Genomic DNA, 21,714 nt, shown 5'->3' with positions numbered 1-21,714 from the left:
AGGTTGCAGTGAGCCGAGATTGCACCCTGCACTCCAGCCTGGGTGAGCAGATTGAGACTCTGTCTCAAAAAAAAAAAAAAAGAGATGGGGTCCTGCTCTGTCGCCAAGGCTGGGGTATAATGGCACAATGTGCAGCCTTGCTCTCCTGGACTCAGGTGATCCTCCCACTTCTGCCTCCAACATAGCTGGAACTACAGGTGCACACTACCATGCCCAGCTAATTTTTAATTTTTTTTTATAGAAATGAGATCTTACTATGTTGTCCAGGCTGGTCTTGAACTCCTGGGCTCAAGTATCCTCCACCTCAGCCTCCCAAATCTCTGGTATTACAGGAGTGAGCCACCATGCCAGGCCTCTAAAGTGTTCTCGACAACCCCCTTTGTAATGACATTAGCACCTTTTTACCTTCTTACAGTTGGAAGTACAAAACACTTAACCATTTCCATAATAATTTCTGTCAAATACTTCTCAAGTAATTGTGAAAGACTTTGATTCCTATTCTGTTTGATTTCCAAGGAAAGAATCATCCTGTCTTTGTATAACTTTGATATTTTTTCTTGTTTTACTTGCAGACTATCAAGATCTTCACTTAGGGAAGTGGGAATCTTATTTGTGGAACATTGGGCAGAAGCTTTGCCATTTGCTGGTGAAGGAGGAGGAGGCAGAATGTCTGCATTGTTACACCATACAGCTCAAACTTCAGAAGACTTTGGGTTAAGCATTTATCATTAGTCTGCAAATGATCGTGTTTTCGCCTGATTATTAGAAACTAATGAATCACCTTTTAGGTCTTATTAATTCAGGTTACACTGTTTTCCAGATGCCTTGGCAGCTGGTACAGGTAGGATTGGGCTGGGTTTTGTGGGGAATGATGGAAGGGAAAAAACTCATCTTTCATGTTCTCTAGTTTTTGCTGAAGTTAAACATCTGGGATGTAAAGATTGGGTTAACTAACCTCCATTGTTATATAAAACAGAGTTAAACCTGGAGAAATGCTTTGATTTTTAGGATTTTTAAAAATAGGTATGAAAGGCAGTTTCCTTTACTTTCATTTTGTTTGTAGGTTTAAATTTATGTTGTTTTGTGGTACAGTTTAAAAATAGTGGATAGCAGCCGGGTGTGGTGGCTCACGCCTGTAATCCCAGCACTTTGGGAAGCCTAGGCAGGTGGATCACAAGGTCAGGAGTTTGAGGCGAGCCTGGCCAACATGGTCAAATCCTGTCTCTACTAAAAATACAAAAATTAGCTGGGCGTGGTGGCGGGCGCCTGTAGTCCCAGGTATTCAGGAGGCTGAGGCAGGAGAATCGGTTGAACCCAGGAGGCGGAGGTTGCAGTGAGCCGAGATTGCGCCGCTGCACTCCAACATGGGTGACAGAGCGAGACTCCGTCTCAAAAAAAAAAAAAAAAATAGTGGATAGCTTTTTCATATTTTGCTTTCTGTACTAAATGTTACAAGTGACTTTAACTTTTGTGTGTGAAGGTATACTCATGCTATTGGGTATATTATCTTTTGTAGGGCCTGTGAAAAATGGAACCAAATTCTCTGAGGACTAAAGTCCCAGCTTTCTTATCTGATTTGGGGAAGGCCACATTGAGGGGAATCAGAAAGTGTCCCCGATGTGGCACATACAATGGAACCCGGGGACTGAGCTGTAAGAACAAGACATGTGGAACCATATTCCGCTATGGTGCACGCAAGCAGCCTAGTGTTGAAGCTGTCAAAATCATTACAGGCTCTGATCTTCAGGTCTACTCAGTGCGGCAAAGAGACCGGGGCCCTGATTACCGATGCTTTGTGGAGCTTGGAGTTTCAGAGACAACAATCCAGACGGTGGATGGGACAATCATCACTCAGCTGAGCTCTGGACGGTGTTATGTCCCCTCATGCCTGAAAGCTGCCACTCAAGGCGTTGTGGAAAACCAGTGCCAGCACATCAAGCTGGCGGTGAACTGCCAGGCAGAGGCCACCCCTCTGACCCTGAAGAGCTCGGTCCTGAATGCAATGCAGGCCTCCCCGGAAACCAAACAGACCATCTGGCAGTTGGCCACGGAACCCACAGGTCCTCTGGTGCAGAGAATTACTAAAAACATCTTGGTGGTGAAATGCAAGGCAAGCCAGAAGCACAGTTTGGGGTATTTGCATACATCTTTTGTGCAGAAAATCAGTGCCAAAAGCTTGCCTGAGCGCCGTTTCTTCTGCTCCTGTCAGACTCTGAAATCGCACAAGTCAAATGCCTCCAAGGATGAGGCAGCCCAGAGATGCATTCATTTCTTTGCTTGCATCTGTGCCTTTGCCAGTGACGAGACATTGGCTCAGGAATTCTCAGACTTCCTAAATTTTGATTCCAGCGGTAGGTGGTATGGTTAACCTGGTTATTATGTTTTTCTAAAATTGCAATGAAAGAGTTCCATTGATACATTTGGAGATTGTCTTAGCAACCTTCAGAAACAGTTGCTAGATAATTAAAAGTGTCCCTTCTTTTTTTTTTTTTTTTTTTGAGACAGGGTCTCACTTTGTTACCCAGGCTAGAATGCAGTGGCATGATCACAGTTCACAGCAGCCTTGACCTCTCAGGCTCGAGATCCTCCCACCTCAGTCGCTGCAGATAGCTAGGACCACAGGCACGTGCCACCATGCCTGGCTAATTTTTAAAATTTTTTTGCAGAGATGGGGGTCTTACTTTGTTGCCCAGGCTGGTCTTGAACTCCTGGGCTGAAGCAGTCCTACTGCCTCAACCTCCCAAAGTGCTGGGATTACAGGTGTGAGCCACCGCGCCTGGTTGCATTCCTTCTTTCAGTCCCAGTCAGCATACTTGCATAAAGGTTGGTTGGTTGGTTGAAATTAATGATGAAGAGACTTGATCATTTTTTACTGAGACAATCTAGCAAAGTTAGTTTGCTGTTTACTCTTCCACAGATGCCCTGTGTTAATTATAACAAAGAATGAACAAAAAAAAAATTTTTTTTTTTTGAGACAGAATCTGCTCCATTGCCCAGGCTGGAGTGCAGCAGCACAACCTTGGCTCACTACAACCTCTGCATCCCGGGTTCAAGGAATCCTCATGCCTCAGCCTCCCAAGTAGTTGGGATTACAGGCACCTGCCACCATGCCTGACCAATTTTTGTATTTTTAGTAGAGACGGAGTTTCTCCATGTTGGCCACTCTGGTCTCAAACTCTTGGCCTCGGGTGATCTGCCTGCCTCAGCCTCCCAAAGTGCTGAGATTACAGGCGTAAGCCATTGTGCCCAGTCTAAAGGAATTTATTTATTTATGTATTTATTTATTTATTGAGATGGAGTCTCACTCTGTCACCCAGGCTGGAGTGCAATGGCATAATCTCGGCTCACTACAATCTCCACCTCCTGGGTTCAAGCAATTCTCCTGCCTCAGTCTCCTGAGTAGCTGGGACTACAGGCATGTGCCACCATGCCCAGCTAATTTTTGTATTTTTATTAGAGATGGGGTTTCACCATGTTGGCCAGACTGGTCTCAAACTCCTGACCTCAGGTGATCCACCCAGCTCGGCCTCCCAAAGTGCTGGGATTACAGACGTGAGCCACTGCACCCAGCCCAAGGAACTTATTTTAAAGCAAGCAATCAGTCCATAATTTTTTTTGGTTTTTGTTTTTGGTTCGTTTTTTGAAACAGGGCCTGGCTCTGTCGCCTAGGCTGGCATGCAGTGACGTAATCACAGCTCATTACAGCCTTGACCCTCCTGGGCTCAAGTGATCCTCCCACTTCAGCCTCTCAAGTAACTGGGACCACAGATGTGCTAATTTTTTATTTTTTGTAGAGATGGGGTCTGCCTATGTTGCCCACACTGGGATAATTTGTTTGGGGGATTTTTAAAAAGAAATTAACTTTTTGCTAGATAGAGGCCCATACTCATACTTACCCTTGGATAGGATTAACAATTCAGAAATCTTCTATTTTTTAGGTCTTAAAGAGATTATTGTACCCCAGTTAGGTTGCCATTCAGAATCAACAGTATCAGCTTGTGAGTCTACTGCCTCTAAGTCAAAGAAGAGGAGAAAGGATGAAGTATCTGGTAAGAGTCTGGTTGGTTGGTTTGGTGATATCGTCTTTAGAGATTGTTTTACTATGTTATATGTCTTTTACTGAACCTCAACAATTATAAGAAAATATTATATTTTATTTTATTTTTATTAAAGAGACACGGGTCTTACCATGTTGCCCAGGCTGGCCTCGAACTCCAGGCCTTAAGTGATTCTCCCATCTTGGCCTCCCAGAGTGCTGGAATTATAGGTGTGAGCTACCACACCTGGCCAAGAAATATGTTTTTGTTCTTATGGATTTTTTCCTGAGAAACGTTTTACTCTCCATTGATGATTCTTTTTCAAGTTAAGCTAAAAGTTTGATTACTTAGCCAAAAATAAGATCCAACCAAATTCTGCTTTTACTGTATATGTGTGTACACCCCTTAAACAGATTAATCTTATACCTTAATCTGCCTTAGGATAGTATTATGAAGTTTTCATCCATAGAGTGTTTAAAAAATTTTTGTGACAGGCCGGGCACGGTGGTTCACGCCTGTAATCCCAGCACTTTGGGAGGCCGAGGTGGGCGGATCATGAGGTCAGGAGATCAAGACCATCCTGGTGAACACGGTGAAACCCCGTCTCTACTGAAAATACAAAAAAAATTAGCCGGGCGTGGTGGTGGGTGCCTGTAGTCCCAGCTTCTAGGGAGGCTGAGGCAGGAGAATGGCGTTAACCCGGGAGGCAGTGGAGCTTGCAGTGAGCGGAGATTGCACCACTGCACTCCAGCCTGGGTGACAGAGCGAGACTCCGTCTCAAAGAAAAAAAAAAAAAATTTTGTGACAGTGGTTATATTCCCCACACTAATTTAGAAATATAGTTTATTGTCCTCATTTTCAGTATATGGAGAAACACACACATATACACACCCACACACACATTTTTTTCCTTTTTTTCTTTTTTTTTTTTTTTTGAGATGGAGTCTTACTCTGTCGCCCAGGCTGGAATGCAGTGGTGCAATCTTGGCTTACTGCAACCTCTGCCTCCCGGGTTCCAGCAGTTCGCATATCAGCCTCCTGAGTAGCTGGGACTACAGGTGCACGCCCAGTTAATTTTTGTATTTTTAGTAGAGATGGGGTTTCACCATATTAGTCAGGCTGGTCTCGAACTCCTGACCTCAGGTGATCCATCCGCTTTGGCTTCCCAAAGTGCTGGGATTACAGGTGTGAGCCACTGCACCCAGCCTTATTTATTTATTTATTTATTTATTGAGAGATGGAGTCTCACTCTGTTGCCAAGGCTGGAGTGCACTGATGTGATCTCGGCTCACTGCAACCTCCACTGCCCAGGTTCAAGCAATTCTCATGCCTCAGCCTCTCGAGTAGCTGGGATTACAGGCGCCCACCACCATGCCCGGCTAATTTTTGTATTTTTAGTAGAGATGGGGTTCACCCTGTTGGCCAGGCTGGTCTTGAACTCCTGACCTCAGGTGAATCCACCCTCATTGGCCTCCCAAAGTGCTGGGATTATAGGCGTGAGCCACCATGCCCGGCCAGGCCACATTTTTAAATTCAAATGCTTAATACTAGTGTCAGTTAAGGACTCTGATAAATCAATATGAAAATGGTGAAGTATCCTAGTAGGTAAGCATCAAGAGACCTAGAGTCTAAACAAAATGAAAATATTACTTGGTCCCTACCTGTGGACCAAACTCCAAACTTACTAGTAAACAGAAAAGTGCAAACATTTTAGAAATGCAAAATTAAAACAAGATACCTTTTGCTACCAAATTAGCAAAGTTTCATGTGTTTTTTTGTTTGTTTGTTTTTTTCTTTTGAGACGTAGTCTCACTCTGTTGCCCAGGCTGTAGTGCAGTGGCGCATCTCGGCTCACTGCAAGCTCCACCTCCTGGGTTCACGCTGTTCTCCTGCCTCAGCCTTCCGAGTAGCTGGGACTATAGGGGCCTGCCACCATGCCCAGCTAATTTTTTATATTTTTAGTAGAGATGGGGTTTCACCGTGTTAGCCAGGATGGTCTCGATCTCCTGACCTTGTGATCTGTCCATCTCGGCCTCCCAAAGTGCTGGGATTACAGGCGTGAACCACCGCGTCTGGCCTGTTTGTTTTTTAGGAGATGAGTTCTCACTCTGTTGCCCAAGCTGGAGTGCAGGGGCATGCTCACTGCAGCCTGGACCTCCTAGGCTCAAGAGATCCTCCTGCCTCAGCCTCCCAAGTAGCTGGAACTACAGGCACAAGATACCATGCCCGGCTAAGTTTTTGGTTTGTTTTTTGTAGAGACAGGGTTTCACTGGTTGACCAGGCTGGTCTCAAACTCCTGACCTCAAGTGATCCTCCTGCCCTAGCCTCCCAAAGTGTTGGAATTACAGATGTGAGCCACCATGCCCAGCTGGCAAAGTTGGGAATATTGCTAGGGATGGATCAGGTGGTCATGCATAAGAGTTTTGGTGCTGGGAAGTTGAAGAAAGATGGAGAAACAAAGTGACATGGTCATTTGTGCATTTTAGAGAGGCAGTTCTGGCAGGAATATAGAGCAGAAATTGTTGTTAAATGTTTACTTATTAGTCTTTGCCCTTTTTTTTGGAAACGGAGTCTTGCTCTGGATCGTGCAATGATGTGATCTCGGCTCACTGCATCCTCCGCCTCCTGGGTTCAAGCAATTCTCCTACCTTAGCCTCCCAAGTAGGTGGGATTACAGGCATGTGCCACCATGCTTGGCTGTTTTTTTTTTTTTTTTTTTGAGATGGAGTTTGGCTCTCGTCACCCAGGCTGGAGTGTGATGGCGCAATCTCAGCTCACTGCAACCTCCACCTCCCGGGTTCAAGTGATTCTCCTGCCTCGGTCTCCTAAGTAGCTGGGATTACAGGTGCTTGCTACCATGCCCAGCTAATTTTTGTATTTTTAGAGATGAGGTTTCATTATGTTGGCCAGACTGGTCTCGAACTCCTGACTTCAGGTGATCCACCTGTCTTGGCCTCCCAAAGTGCTGGGATTACAGGTGTGAGCCACCATGCCCAGCCCCACTTCTAAATAATCTTTTTTAAGGAAATAATTATTGGTATAGGAAAAACATTTTGTCTGGAGATACTGATTTTATGATTATTTAGAGTATTAAAAAATTAGAAACAACTAAGAGTTAACCACTGGGGATAGTTAAATGAACCATGGTAAAGCCACTTTACCATAGAATATCAGGCAGGCATAAAAATGAGTATAGTCTGGGTGCAGTGGGGCATGCCTGTAGTCCCAGCTACTCAGGAAACTGAGGCAGGAGGATCCCTTGAGCCCAGGAGCTCAAGGCTCTAGCCCACTGTGATTGGACCTGCGAATAGCCACTGCATTCCAGCCTGGGCAACATAGCAAGACCTCATCTCTAAAAAATAAAAATAAAAAATAAATTGTAATAAAGAATTTGGGAAAATGCTCAGATCACTTGGGTAGCCAGATAAAGTATAGAATACTCAGTTAAACTTGAATTTCGGCGGGGTGCGGTGGCTCACGCCTGTAATCCCAGCACTTTGGGAGGCCGAGGCGGGTGGATCACGAGGTCAGGAGACCGAGACCGTCCTGGCTAACGCGGTGAAACCCTGTCTCTACTAAAAATATAAAAAATTAGCCGGGCATGGTGGCGGGCGCCTGTAGTCCCAGCTACTCAGGAGGCTGAGGCAGGAGAATGGTATGAACCCGGGAGGTGGAGGTTGCAGTGAGCTGAGATCGCGCCACTGCACTCCAGCCTGGGCGACACAGACAGACTTTGTCTCAAAAAAAAAAAAAAAAAAAAAAAAAAAAGTTAGCCAGGCATGGTGGCGGGTGCCTGTGGTCCCAGCTACTCAGGAGGTGGAGCTTGCAGTGAGCCGAGATCATGCCACTGCACTCCAGTCTGGGCGACAGAGCAAGACTCTATCTCAAAAAAAAAAAAAAAAAAAAATCACAAAACCAGCAGTACATTCACAGAGAAGAAAATGGAAGACAGTTCACTAGAAAATTCATCGTAATTGTCTGACAGGTGGGAGCAATAAGTGAATGTTTTTCTTCCTTTCATTTCTGTTTATTCATCCAATTTCCTATAAAGAGCATAAGAAAGCTAAAATTTTATGTGTAAAGGCTAATGCTAACCCCTTCTAGAAACTGTGAAGCTAACCTAGAAATTAGCAAAGACTGTTTATATGTTTTAGACTCTAAAAATTAACATCAAATCAATTTATATTTAGCAGATACATTGTTAAACCTGTAATGATTTGTGGTTTAGGTGCACAGATGAACAGTTCACCACTGCCTCAAGATGCAGTGAGCAGTAATCTAAGGAAAAGTGGCCTGAAAAAGCCTGTGGTTGCTTCCTCGTTAAAAAGGCAGGGTAAGTTTCCCCTCCCTAGAATAGGCTACCGTGGTGGAAAGTCATCCTAAAGAAGCCAGAAGCAGTATAATCAAAAGAAATGTTGCACATTGTCACCCAAAGAGTCCCAATATAAACACTAACAGAGGCACTGAGGCTGAAGTCTTTCCTGTCCCACCAGTTTCAAATCATGCTCAAAGCTAAATTATGCTGGAGGCCATTATCCTTAGCAAACTAATGCAGGAACAGAAAACCAAATACAGCATGTTCCCACTTATAAGTGGGAACTAAATGATGAGAACACATGGACGCATAGAGGGGAGCAACACACCGGGGGTTATTGGAGGGTGAAACGTGAGAGGAGGGAGGAAAGGTGGAAGCGGGTGAGAGAATCAGGAAAAATAACTAATGGATACTAGGCTTAATAATTTGGGTGATGTGGCTGGGTGTGGTGGCACATGCCTGTAATCCCAGCACTTTGGGAGGCCAAGCCAGGTGGATTACTTGAGGCCAGCAGTTTGAGGTCAGCCTGGCCAACGTGGCAAAACCCTGTCTCTACTTAAAAAAACAAACAGCCGGGCGCGGTGGTTCAAGCCTATAATCCCAGCACTTTGGGAGGCCGAGACGGGCGGATCACAAGGTCAGGAAATTGAGACCATCCTGGCTAACACGGTGAAACCCCGTCGCTACTAAAAAATACAAAAAACTAGCTGGGCGAGGTGGCGGGCACCTGTAGTCCCAGCTACTCGGGAGGCTGAGGCAGAAGAATGGAGTAAACCTGGGAGGCGGAGCTTGCAGCAAGCTGAGATCCGGCCACTGTACTCCAGCCTGGGCGACAGAGCGAGACTCTGTCTCAAAAACAAACAAACAAACAAAACATATGTATAATTAAATTTTAAAAATACCTGGGTGATGAAATAATATTTTTTAATTTTAAAAAATAATTTTTTTGGCCGGGCATGGTGGCTCAAGCCTGTAATCCCAGCACTTTGGGAGGCCGAGACGGGCAGATCACGAGGTCAGGAGATGGATACCATCCTGGCTAACACGGTGAAACCCCGTCTCTACTAAAAAATACAAAAAACTAGCTGGGTGAGGTGGCGGGCACCTGTAGTCCCAGCTACTCGGGAGGCTGAGGCAGGAGAATGGCATGAACCCGGGAGGTGGAGCTTGCAGTAAGCTGAGATCCGGCCACTGTACTCCAGCCTGGGCAACAGAGCGAGACTCCATCTCAAAAATAATAATAATAATAATAATAATAATAATAATAATTTTTTTAAAAAGCTCAATTATGTCTAAAACCATAGAGTTGGAGAATAGATTAGTAGTTGACAAGATTTAAAGGGGGGTAGGGGCTGGGCACAGTGCTCACACTTGTAATCCCAACACTTTGAGAGACTGAGGCAGGCAGATCACCTTAGGTCAGGAGTTCGAGACCAGTCTGGCCAACATGGTAAAACCCTGTCTCTACTAAAAATAGAAAAAAGTAGCCGTATGTGGTGGCAGACATCTGTAATCCCAGCTACTCAAGAGGCTGAGGCAGGAGAATCACTTAAACCCGGGAGGCGGAGGTTGCAATGAGCCAAGATTGCACCATTATACTTCAGCCTGGGCAATAAGAGCAAGACTTAGTCTCAAAAAAAAGGAAAGAGGGAGTTGAGAGGGTTGTAACAGCAGCAATAAAAGAGTAGCACAGGGCGTCTTGTTGTGGACTGTTTTGTGTCTTGACTGTGGTGTTGGTCACACAAGTCTACACATGTCCTAAAATTACGTTGGAACTATTTGTATGCATACCACACACAAGTACATAAAGCTGGTGAGATGTGAATAAGGTCACTAGGTTGTAGCCATGTAATTTTCCTCACTGTGATGTACTCTAGTTTTAAAAACTGCTACTCTTGGATGAATCTGGATAAAGGGTATACAAGCCTTATATTTCTTACAACCACGTGTGAATGTACAATTATCTCAAAAAGTAATTTATGTATTTATTTTTATTTCCTTTTTTTTTTTGGAGACAGAGTCTCACTCTGTCGCCCAGGCTGGAGTACAATGATGTGATCTCGGCTCCCTGCAACCTCTGCCCCTGGGCTCAAGCAATTCTCCTGTTTCAGCCTCCCAAGTAGCTGGAATTACAGGTGCATGCCACCATGCCTGGCTAATTTTTATATTTTTAGTAGAGACGGGGTTTCACCGTATTGTCCAGGCTGGTCTCAAACTCCTGACCCCAAGTGATCTGCTCACCTTAGCCTCACAAAGTACTGAGATTACAGGCGTGAGCCACCACGCCTGGCCTAAATTATGTATTTAAACAAAAAATTCTGACATGTTTAGCAGCAGGTGTCTTGCAGGATGTGTTCATCTTATTGCTTATTACTCATGTGCAATTGGTAGAGATTCGAAGTTGAAGGAAAATGGTGTTTTATGTGACTGGGGGTGGTGGCTCACGCCTATAATCCCAGCACTTTGGGAGGCCAAGGTGGGAGTAGTGAGACTCCATCTCTACCAAAACAACAACAAAAAATTAGCCAGGTGTGGTGTCACATGCCTGTAGACCCAGCTACTTAGGAGGCTGAGGTGGGAAGATTGCTTGAGCCTGGGATGTTGAGGCTTCTGTGTGTCATGATTGCACCACTGCACGGGTAACAGGATGAGATGAAGAAAAAACAGAATAATATAAAACAGTACTAATTAAGTAATTCATTAAGAACTTATGACCAGGTGCAGTGGCTCACGCCTGTGATCCCAGCACTTTGGGAAGCTGAGGTGGGCAGATACTTGAGGTCAGGAGTTGAAACCAGCCTGGCCAACATGGTGAAACCCTGTCTCTACTAAAAAGTATAAAAAAATTAGCCAAGTGTGGTGGCATGTGCTTGTAATCCCAGCTACTTGGGAGGCTGAGGCAGGAGAATCGCTTAAACCTGGGAGGCAAAGGTTGCAGTGAGCGAGATCATGCTACTGTACTCTAGCCTGGGTGACAGAGCAAGACTGCCTCAAAAAAAAAAAAAAAAAAAAAAAAAATTATGCATTCTAGGCATAAGTGTTTAAGGAAAGTCACAAAGTAAGCAGATCAACAGTATCACATAGATTTTTTTATTATTTATATACATATATTTTTTTGAGACAGAGTCTTGCTCTGTCACCCAGGCTAGAGTGCAATGGCGCGATCTCAGCTCACTGCAACCTTCGCCTCTCAGGTTCAAGCAATTCTTGTGCCTCAGCCTCCCAAGTAGGTGGGATTGCAAGCATTTGCCACTATGCTCTTCTAATTTTTGTATTTTTGGTAGAGATGGGGTTTTGCTATGTTGGCCAGGCTGCTCTCAAACTCCTGGCCTCAAGTGATCTGCCTGCCTTGGCCTCCCAAAGTGCTGGGATTATAGCCATTAGCCACTGTGCCTGACTGATTTTTAATAATTTTTTGTACTTCCTTTGGTGCAAGGAAAAAGGAAGATGGCTTCAATCTAAATTACAGCTCACTGCAGCCTCCTGGGCTCAAGTTATCCTCCTACCTTAGCCTCCCAAGTAGCTGGGACTACAGGCACATGCCACCACATTTGGTTATTTATTTGTATTTTTAGTAGAGATGGAGTTTCGTCATGTTGCCCAATCTGGTCTCAAACTCCTGGGCTCAAGAGATCCACCCACCTCAGCCTCCCAAAGTGGTAGGATTATAGGCATGAGCTACCATGCCCGGACTAAAGATATTTTAAGAGAAGAAAGAATCTGGAGATCATCCAGATGCATATCTTCATCTTAGAAGAGAGGAACTTGAGACATGGACCCTGGTCACTCAGTGGGTAGGGGTCCTAGGTTCCATAGCCATTTTTTTTTTTTTTTTTTTTGTGAGACTCTGTCTCACTCTGTCACCCAGGCTGGAGTATAGTGGTATAATCTCAGCTTACTGCAACCTCCGCCTCCTGGGCTCAAGTGATTCTCCTGCCTCCTCCCGAGTAGCTGGGATTATAGGTGCACACCACCACGCCTGGCTAATTTTTTGTATTTTTAGTAGAGACAGGGTTTCACCATGTTGGCCAGGCTGGTCTCGAACTCCTGACCTCAGGTGATCCACCCGCCTTGGCCTCCCAAAGTGCTGGGATTACAGGCATGAGCCACCATATCCAGCCTCCCATAGCCTTTTGACTCTTAACTCTAAACTGGCTCCATTAAATTCCATCACTCGTTACTGTATTTTCCAGTTATTTACTCCAGGGCTGCAAGATTTCACTTTCACTTATATTTAAAAGTGAATGCCAGGCGCGGTGGCTCACGCCTGTAATCCCAGCACTTTGGGAGGCCAAGGCAAGCGGATCACGAGGTCAGGAGATCAAGACCGTCCTGGCTAACACGGTGAAACTCTGTCTACTAAAAATACAAAAATTTAGCTGAGCATGGTGGCGGGCACCTGTAGTCCCAGCTACTTGGGAGGCTGAGGCAGGAGAATGGTGTGAACCCGGGAGGCAGACCTTGCAGTGAGCCGAGATCATACCACTGCATTCCAGCCTGGGTGACAGAGCGAGACTCCGCCTCAAAAAAAAAAGCAACACACAAAAAAAGTGAATTTGGCCAGGCATGGTGGCTCATGCCTGTAATGCCAGCACTTTGGGAGGCCGAGGTGGTTGGATCACAAGGTCAGGAGTTCAAGACCAGTCTGGCCAAGATGTTAAAACCCCATCTCTGCTAAAAATACAAAAATTAGCCAGGCACGGTAGCAGGCGCCTGTAATCCCAGCTACTCAGGAGGCTGAGGCAGGAGAATCTCTTGAACCTGGGAGGCAGAGGTTGCAGTGAGCCGAGATCGTGCCACTGCACTCTAGCCTGGGCAACAGAGCAAGACTCTGTCTCAAAAAAAAAAAAAAAAAAAAGTGAATTAATTCATTTTACATTTCTGAATACAAGGTTTTAGGTTTTAAGTCTGAAGATATCATTGCAACCCACAGTGTGTTCATCACTCAGTCTTAATCTATTTGTGCTCAACCTTGGCATGAAACAATATGTTCATCATTGAGAGGGTCTGGGGCATATGGATACATATTCATCAGGAACAGAACTAATTAAAACAGCCATTATTTTTACTTATTTATTTATTTTTACTTGAGATGGGGTCTCACTCTATCACCCAGTCTGGAGTGCAGAGGCGTGATCTCGGCTCACTGCAGCCTCTGCCTCCTGGGCTTAAGCAATCCTCCCAGAGGTAGTTGGGACCACAGTCATGCACCACCACGCCCGGGAAATTTTTTTTTTTTTTTTGAGACGGAGTCTTGCTCTGTCACCCAGGCTGGAGTACAGTGGTGCGATCTCGGCTTACTGTAAGCTCCGCCTCCTGGGTTCACGCCATTCTTCTGCCTCAGCCTCCTGAGTAGCTGGGACCACAGGTGCCTGCCACCTCACCTGGCTAATTTTTTGTATTTTTAGTTTCACCGTATTAGCCAGGCTGGTCTCGATCTCCTGACCTCGTGATCTGCCCACCTTGGCCTCCTAAAGAGCTGGGATTACAGGCGGGGGTCACTGCACCCGGCCTCACCTGGTTAATTTTTTGTATTTTTGGTGGAGACAAGCTTTCGCCATGTTACCCAGGCTGGTCTCAAACTTGTGAGCTCAAGTGATCCTCCTGCCTCAGCCTCCCGAAGTGCTGGAATTACAGGCATGAGCAACCAAGCCCATCCTAAAACAGTCATTATATAGGACCATTCTTTAATATGCAGTTTAGTGTTGCTTCTCATTTCGTATTTTCTTTTTTTTTTTTTTTTGAGACAGAGTCTTACTCTTTTCCAGGCTAGAGTGCTGTGGCGCGATCTCAGTTCACTGTCAACCTCCGCCTCCCAGGTTCAAGTAATTCTCCCACCTCAGCCTCCAGAGTAGCTGTGATTACAGGCGCATGCCACCACACCCAGCTAATTTTTGTATTTTTCGTAGAGACGGGGTTTCACCATGTTGGCCAGGCTGGTCTTGAATTCCTGACCTCAGGTGACTCATGCCTGTAATCCAGCACTTTGGGAGGCCAAGATGGGCAGATCACTTGAGGCCAGAGTTTGAGACCAGCCTGGGCAACATGGCAAAAACCCTGTCTCTATTAAAAAGAAAACAAAATTGGCTGGGCATGGTGACGCACCTGTAGTCCCAGCTCCTTAGGAGGCTGAGGCATGAGAATCGCTTAAACCCGGGAGGCGGAGGGTGCAGTGAGCCAAGATCATGCCACTTCACCCCAGCCAGAGTGACAGAGTGAGACTCTGTCTGAAAAAGAAAAAATCCCAGAATATCTTATTTCATTTAGTTTATTGGCTTTCTTTGAAGTTCAGCTTCAAGTTTTTTTTTTTTTCTGGACAAACTTATTAACACTTCTCCCAGCACTTCAGGAGGCTGAGGCAGGTGGATTGCTTGAACCCAGGAGTTCGAAGCCAGCTGGGCAACATGACAAAGCCTTGTCAACAAATAAAAAACAGGTGGGGGCCGGACACGGTGGCTCACATCTGTAATCCCTACACTTTGGGAGGCCGAGGTGGGTGGATCACCTGAGGTCAGGAGTTGGAGACCAGCCTGGCCAACATGATGAAACCCCACCTCTATAAAAATGCAACAATTAGCCAGGTGTGGTGGAGGGTACCTGTAATCCCAGCTACTCAGGAGTCTGAGGCAGGAAAATCGCTTGAACCCGGGAGGCGGAGACTGCAGTGAGCTGAGATCATGCCACTGCACTCCGGCCTGGGCGACAAGGGTGAAACTCCGTCTCAAAAAAATAAAAATAAAAAACTTCTTAACTTTTTCAAACTTCAGTTAGCTGTTTATTTTGTAAGAAAAGTTACTAAAGAAATGTGTGTGTGTGTGTGTGTGTTTTTTTTTCCTAGCCTGTGGTCAGCTGTTAGATGAGGCACAAGTGACTTTATCCTTCCAAGACTGGCTGGCCAGTGTCACAGAACGCATCCATCAGACCATGCACTATCAGTTTGATGGTAAGTATTGTTCATCTAACTGGGCTCTTACTGAAAGTAGGAGAAATTAAGGTAATTATGCTGTAATTCTACTCTTATAGGAAAAGTAATTGGACTTCAGTCCAGAGAGCACTGGGCCACAAGAAAGTAGAAATCTAATTGAAACAAAAGAACAATCACATAATTAAAATTCAGGAACAGCAAAATTATTATAATTTAGAGACAGAAGAGAAAAAACATAGCAAATAATAAGTAAAGGCAGATAGTCTGATTGCTCGCACAAGTTCATGTGCGCGTGTGTGTGCGTGTGTGTGTGTGTTTGGTGAGGGAGATACCGAAGCTTTATAAAACTTTTCTAACTCTCAAACTTAAAATCAAAGCAAGGGGAAAAAAAGATGAACATCTAAGCCTGCACAACATAGCGAACCCCATCTCTTCAAAAAATAGTGCCACTGCACTCCAGCCTGGGTGACAAAGCGAGACCCTGTATAGAAAAAAGAAAAAATGAAAATCTAATACATGAGACTAAGATAGTTATAGAGAATTACTAAACATGCTGGCCGGGCGAGGTGGCTCACACTTGTAATCCCAGCACTTTGGGAGGCCGAGGCGGGTGGATCACTTGAGGTCAGGAGTTTAAGACCAGCCTGGCCAACATGGTGAAACCCCGTCTCTACTAAAAATAGAAAACAATTAGCCAGGCACGATAGTGGGTGCCTGTAGTCCCAACTACCTGGGAGGCTGAGGTGGGAGAATTGCTTGAACCCGGGAGGCGGAGGTTGAAGTGAGCCGAGATTATTGCACCATTGCACTTCAGCCTGGGCAACAGGGCGAGACTCCATCTAAAAAAAAAAAGACATAAACACGCTGAGGAAGATTGGAGAACACAGGCTGTATTTGGGTGTGATTTCTAATAGCCTCGTGGAACGTCAGCATTTTCAGATCTAACCGGTCTCTGCTTGTTGCCTTAAAAGTATTCTATTAGCTGGGTGTGGTGGCACAGGCCTGTAGTCCCAGCTACTCAGGAGGCTGAGGCAGGAGAATCACTTGTCGCCCAGGCTGGAGTGCAGTGGCGTGATCTTGGCTCACTATTACCTCCACCTCCCGGGTTCAAGCGATTCTCCTGCCTCAGCCTCCCAAGTAGCTGGGATTACAGGTGTGCACCACCATGCCCGGCCAATTTTTTGTATTTTTAGTAGAGATGAGGTTTCGCCATGTTAGCCAGGCTGGTCTTGAACTCCTGACCTCAGGTGATCCACCTGCCTCGGCCTCCCAAAGTGCTGGGATTACAGACGTGAGCCACCGTGCCCAGCCCAGAAAACAGAATATTGATAATACTATAAGCTAAACACTTATCGTCCTCTTCCATCCCATCCCATTCCCTCTTCCATCCCATTCTTCCACCCCATTCCTGTACCACCCTCTACTCTGTCTCACCATCTCCATTACTACCACCTTTGTCCAAGTTTCCATCAGCTCACTCCTGGACTATGAGTGTGTATGTTTTATGAAGTCTTCTTTAAGTTAATTCTTTTTTATTTTTTGAGACAGTCTTGCTTTGTCACACAGGCTGGAGTGCAGTGGCACAGTCTTGGCTCACTACAACCTCCACCTCCCAGGCTCAAGAGATTCTCGTGTTTCAGCCTCCTGAGTAGCTGGGATTATAGGCATGCATCACCACTCCTGGCTAATTTTTGTATTTTTAGTAGAAATAGGGTTTCACCATGTTGGCCAGGCTGGTCTGAAACTTCTGACCTCAAGTGATCTGCCCACCTAGGCCTCCCAAAGTGTTGGAATTACAGTTGTGAGCCACCGCACCTGGTTTGGAAAGAATTTTTAAGGAAGACTCTGAACTCACTAGACCCCCTCCCCTTAACTCTCTTTTTTTTTTTTTGAGATGGAGTCTCGCTCTGTCACCCAGGCTGGAGTACAGTGGCGTGATCTCGGCTCACTGCAAGCTCTGCCTCCAAGGTTCACGCCATTCTTCTGCCTCAGCCTCCCAAGTAGCTGGGACTACAGGCACCTGCCACCACGCCTTGCTAATTTTTTGTATTTTTAGTAGAGATGGAGTTTCACTGTGTTAGTCAGGATGGTCTCGATCTCCTGACCTCTTGATCCACCCGCCTCGACCTCCCAAAGTGCTGGGATTACAGGCTTGTGCCACCGCACCCAGCCCTTAACTCTCTTAAGTTGACCTAATGCCTGGCAAGTTTCTTTTTTTTTTCTTTTTGAGACGAAGTCTTGCTCTGTTGCCCAGGCTGGAGTGCAGTGGTGTGATCTTGGCTCACTGCAACCTCTGCCTCCCGAGTTCAAGCGATTCTCCTGCCTCAGCCTCCCAAGTAGCTGGGACTACAGGTGCATGCCACTATGCCTGGCTAATTTTTTGTATTTTTAGTAGAGATGGGGTTTCACCATGTTAGCCAGAATGGTCTCAATCTCCTGACCTGGTGATCCACCCACCTCGTCCTCCCAAAGTGCTGGAATTACAGGTGTGAGCCACCGTGCCTGGCCGCAAGTTTCTTTAAAAGGTTTGTTAAGCACTTTCAAGTATTTTGCCTGCCTTGAGGTCATATTCGGGAGAAAGACAGATGCTTGCTGGGTAAGCAGTGTCCTAACTTGTAGTCCCTCAGCATTCATGGTGCTGACCATCGGGTGAGAGAGCATATCGTTAGTTTGCTTAGACATGAATGCAAATAGCAAGAACCTGGGGATAGCGAGCAAGAGGAAATCAAGTGGAGGCAGTCCACCTTAGCCTCACTGTTCTCATCCCATCTTACTTCGCATACCCTTTAAGGGGGAAAGTCTGTGCTGTGTTGGTCTTTTTAAAATTGCGGATTTGAAATGTTATACCTGGTGAGTGACAAGGGTCTACTCTGTTGGTTTGTTTTTTCATTTTCTTTTTTCTTTTTTTTCAATGGAGTCTCACTCTGTTGCCCAGGCTGGAGTGCAGTGGCGTGATCTTGGCTCACTGCAACCTCTGCCTCCTGGGTTCAAGCGATCTCCTGCCTCAACCTGCCGAGTAGCTGTAGTTACAGGCACACACCACCATGCCCAGCTAATTTTTTTGTGTGTGTGTATTTTTAGTAGAGATGGGGTTTCACCATGTTGGCCAAGCTGATCTCAGGTAATTCACCCACCTTAGCCTCCCAAAGTGCTAGAATTACAGGTGTGAGTCACCATGCCTGGCCTTTCTTTTCTTTTCTTTTTTTTTTCCTTTTTGAGGGAGGGTCTCACTCTGTTGACCAGGCTGGAGTGCAGTAGCATGACCATGGCTTACTGCAGCCTTAACCTCCTCGACTCAGTTGATCCTCCCACCTCAGCCTCCCAAGTAGCTGGGACAGCAGGTGCATGCCACCACGCCTGGCTAATTAAAAAAAATTTTTTTGGCCAGGCACGGTGGCTCACACCTGCAATCCCAGCACTTTGGGAGGCCGAGGTGGGTGAATCACGAGGTCAGGAGTTTAGACCTGCCTGGCCAACATGGTGAACCCCATCTCTACTAAAAATATAAAAATTAGCCAGGTGTGGTGACACATGCCTGTAGTCCCAGCTGCTCAGGAGGCTGAGGCAGGAGGATTGCTTGAACCTGGAAGGCAGAGGTTGCAGTGAGCCGAGATCATGCCATTGCACTCCAGCCTGGGCAACAGAGTGAGACTCCATCTCAAAAAAAAATTTTTTTTTGTAGACACCGGGTCTTCCTTTGTTGCCCAGGCTACACTGTGTGTTTTGTGTTTGCAAGGGATCAAGAGTAGGACTAGTGATAGTTCTTGGCCCAGAAAGGTCAATCAAAGCCTTCTTTTTGCCTCTGTATAAAGAAATCTCAGTGGTATTTTTAGTTATTACCATCCCTTGATTCCTTTTCTTCCACCTCTCCCTGTACATCAGAAAGTCTTCTGAGTTTCTTTAAATGAGTTGTTTCTTCTTGTTTCCCACAGGCAAACCAGAACCACTGGTGTTCCACATTCCTCAGTCCTTTTTTGATGCCCTGCAACAGAGAATATCTATAGGAAGTGCAAAAAAACGGCTTCCCAACTCCACCACAGGTACAGGATTTCCCTTTGGTATAGTGATGGATGATGTCTTGAATGTAGAGAATTACATTTGGAAAAAATCTGTGTAGAATACTCACTACTGAGTATTCAGAGTTAGGACTTCTACTCATATGTCTGGAGCACAAAGCCTTCAATGATCGGCATATCAATTATCTATATCAACTGATATGTCACATTTCTGCCAAACCCTTTTATATATTTGCCTCTAGAATTTCTTTTTAAAAGTGCTGAGAATCTATAAGGAAATAATAGTACTGTATTAGAAACTAGGTAACAAATACAATAAAAGAAAATGTTATTTTTTGGTAATCTAATTTTGTCCTTTTTTCACGTTGAAGCTTTTGTTCGGAAAGATGCCTTGCCACTGGGAACCTTTTCCAAATATACTTGGCATATCACTAATATCCTGCAAGTTAAACAAATCTTAGATACCCCAGAGGTGAGAGTTTATTTCTATAACAGTGGGAGGGTTGTGAAGGGAAGAGAGGGAGGCAAGTACAGGGAGTATATTTGCACTGGTTCCTTGAGTTACAGACACCAGAGTTTCTTTTTTTTCACGCTAAGAGATTATTCAGAAATATCCCTGGCTTTATAGTTCTGACTCTGATTTTAATGTGTGTTCCCTATGGCTTGAAAAAAGTATCTTAAATTGCAATATACTTTTTCTTTGCTTTTGGAATAAAAAAACACAATTTTTTCTTATAAATTAAATAATGATCCCCTAATACTTATGATGAGTCCTAGATTTGACTGGCAGGCAGCTAGAAAGTATATAAATAATTTGAGATGATATAATATTTGTGAAGTCAGTGGCACCAGCACAATTAAACCCTCCTCCCCAAACTACAGCTTTGTTCTCATTAGAGAAATGACCCTTTTTATTTTATGTTTGAGATGGAGTCTTGCTTTGTCACCCAGGCTGGAATGCAGTGGCACAATCTTGGCTCACTGCAACCTCTGCCTCCCGAGTTCAAGCAATTCCCCCTGGCTAGCTGGGATTACAGGCACGTGCCACCATACCTGGCTAATTTTTGTATTTTTATTTTATTTTATTTTGAGACGGAGTCTCGCTCCGTTGCCCAGGCTGGAGTGCAGTGGTGCGATCTCAGCTCACTGCAAGCTCCGCCTCCTGGGTTCATGCCATTCTCCTGCCTCAGCCTCCCAAGTAGCTGGGACTACAGGTACCCACCACCATGCCTGTCTAATTTTTTGTATTTTTAGTAGAGACGGGGTTTCACCATGCTAGCCAGGATGGTCTAGCTACCTCGTGATCTCCTACCTTGTGATCCGCCTGTCTCAGCCTCCCAAAGTGCTGGAATTAGAGGCGTGAGCCACTGCGCCAAGCCTAATTTTTGTATTTTTAGTAGAGACAGGGTTTGACCATGTAGGCCAGGCTGGTCTCGAATTCCTGACTTCATGATCCTCCCAAACTGCTGGGATTACAGGCATGAGCCACTGTGCCCGGCTGAGAAATGACACTTTAAAAAAAATTTTTTTTGGTCTTTTTTGTTTGTATTTTGGTTTTTTTGGGACAGGGTCTTACTCTGTTGCCTAGTCTGGAGTACAGTGGTGCAGTCACAGCTCACTCTGCCTCTTGGGATCAAGTGATCCTCCCATCTCAGCCTCCTGAGTAGCTTGGACTACAGACACATGCCACCACCATGCCCAGCTATTTTTGTAGAGATGGGGTTTCCCCGTGTTGCCCAGGCTGGTCTCAAATTCCTGGACTCTGTCTGCTGCAGCCTCCCAAAGTGCTGGGATTACAGGCATGAGCCACCAGGCCCACCCTACTAATTTTAAAAGAAAAAAAATTTAAGATGGGGTCTTGCTATGTTGCCCAGGCTGGTCTCAAATTCCTGGGTTCAAGCAGTCCTCCCATCTTGGCCTCCCAAAGTACCGTGATTACAGGTGTAATCTGCCACATCCAGCCACACTAGACATTTTATGTTTTTTTTTTTTTTTTCTGGAGACAGAGTCTCTTGCTCTGTTGCCCAGGCTGCAGTGCAGTAGCACAATCTCGGCTCACTGTAACCTCCACCTCCCAGGATCAAGCAATTCTCATGCCTCAACCTCCTGAGTAGCTGGGACTACAGGTGCACACCACCACGCCTGGCTAATTTTTGTATTTTTAGTAGAGACAGGGTTTCACCATGTTGGCCAGGCTGGTCCCAAACTCCTGACCTCATGTGATCCACCCTCCTCGACCTCCCAAAGTACTGGGATTATAGGCGTGAGCCACTGCACCCGGCCAGCTAGGCCCCTACTCTTAAAAAAAAAAAGGAAAGAAAGAAAGCAAAAGAGCCTGGCGAGGTGGCTCATGCCTGTAATCCAAGCACTTTGGGAGGCCGAGGTGGGCGCAGCACCTGAGGTCAGGAGTTTTAGACCAGC

The 21,714-nt window shown here is 45.5% G+C and overlaps 1 protein-coding gene across 6 annotated transcripts in view; it reads left to right on the top strand.

Annotated features, from left to right (window-relative positions):
• Positions 1-21,714, top strand: part of C14H2orf42 (chromosome 14 C2orf42 homolog) — a 42,454-nt gene that overhangs the window by 7,460 nt on the left and 13,280 nt on the right. For 4 of the 6 annotated variants that reach the window (XM_007970336.3, XM_007970335.3, XM_007970334.3 and 1 more), the window contains exons 2-8: positions 573-841; positions 1,517-2,351; positions 3,939-4,049; positions 8,266-8,370; positions 15,191-15,295; positions 19,210-19,317; positions 19,665-19,765. In XM_007970336.3, coding sequence (XP_007968527.1) covers positions 1,529-2,351; positions 3,939-4,049; positions 8,266-8,370; positions 15,191-15,295; positions 19,210-19,317; positions 19,665-19,765 — 1,353 coding nt within the window. In that variant the 5' untranslated portion in view covers positions 573-841; positions 1,517-1,528. The remainder of the gene's footprint in view (positions 1-572; positions 842-1,516; positions 2,352-3,938; positions 4,050-8,265; positions 8,371-15,190; positions 15,296-19,209; positions 19,318-19,664; positions 19,766-21,714) is intronic. The other 2 variants (XM_038007056.2, XM_073023054.1) reach the window with 2 other exon arrangements.

This window comes from Chlorocebus sabaeus, chromosome 14 (genome assembly GCF_047675955.1).
Source record: "Chlorocebus sabaeus isolate Y175 chromosome 14, mChlSab1.0.hap1, whole genome shotgun sequence".
NCBI lineage: Eukaryota > Metazoa > Chordata > Mammalia > Primates > Cercopithecidae > Chlorocebus > Chlorocebus sabaeus.
Note: the sequence above shows the minus strand (reverse complement) of the source record. Positions and strands in the feature narration are given on the sequence as shown.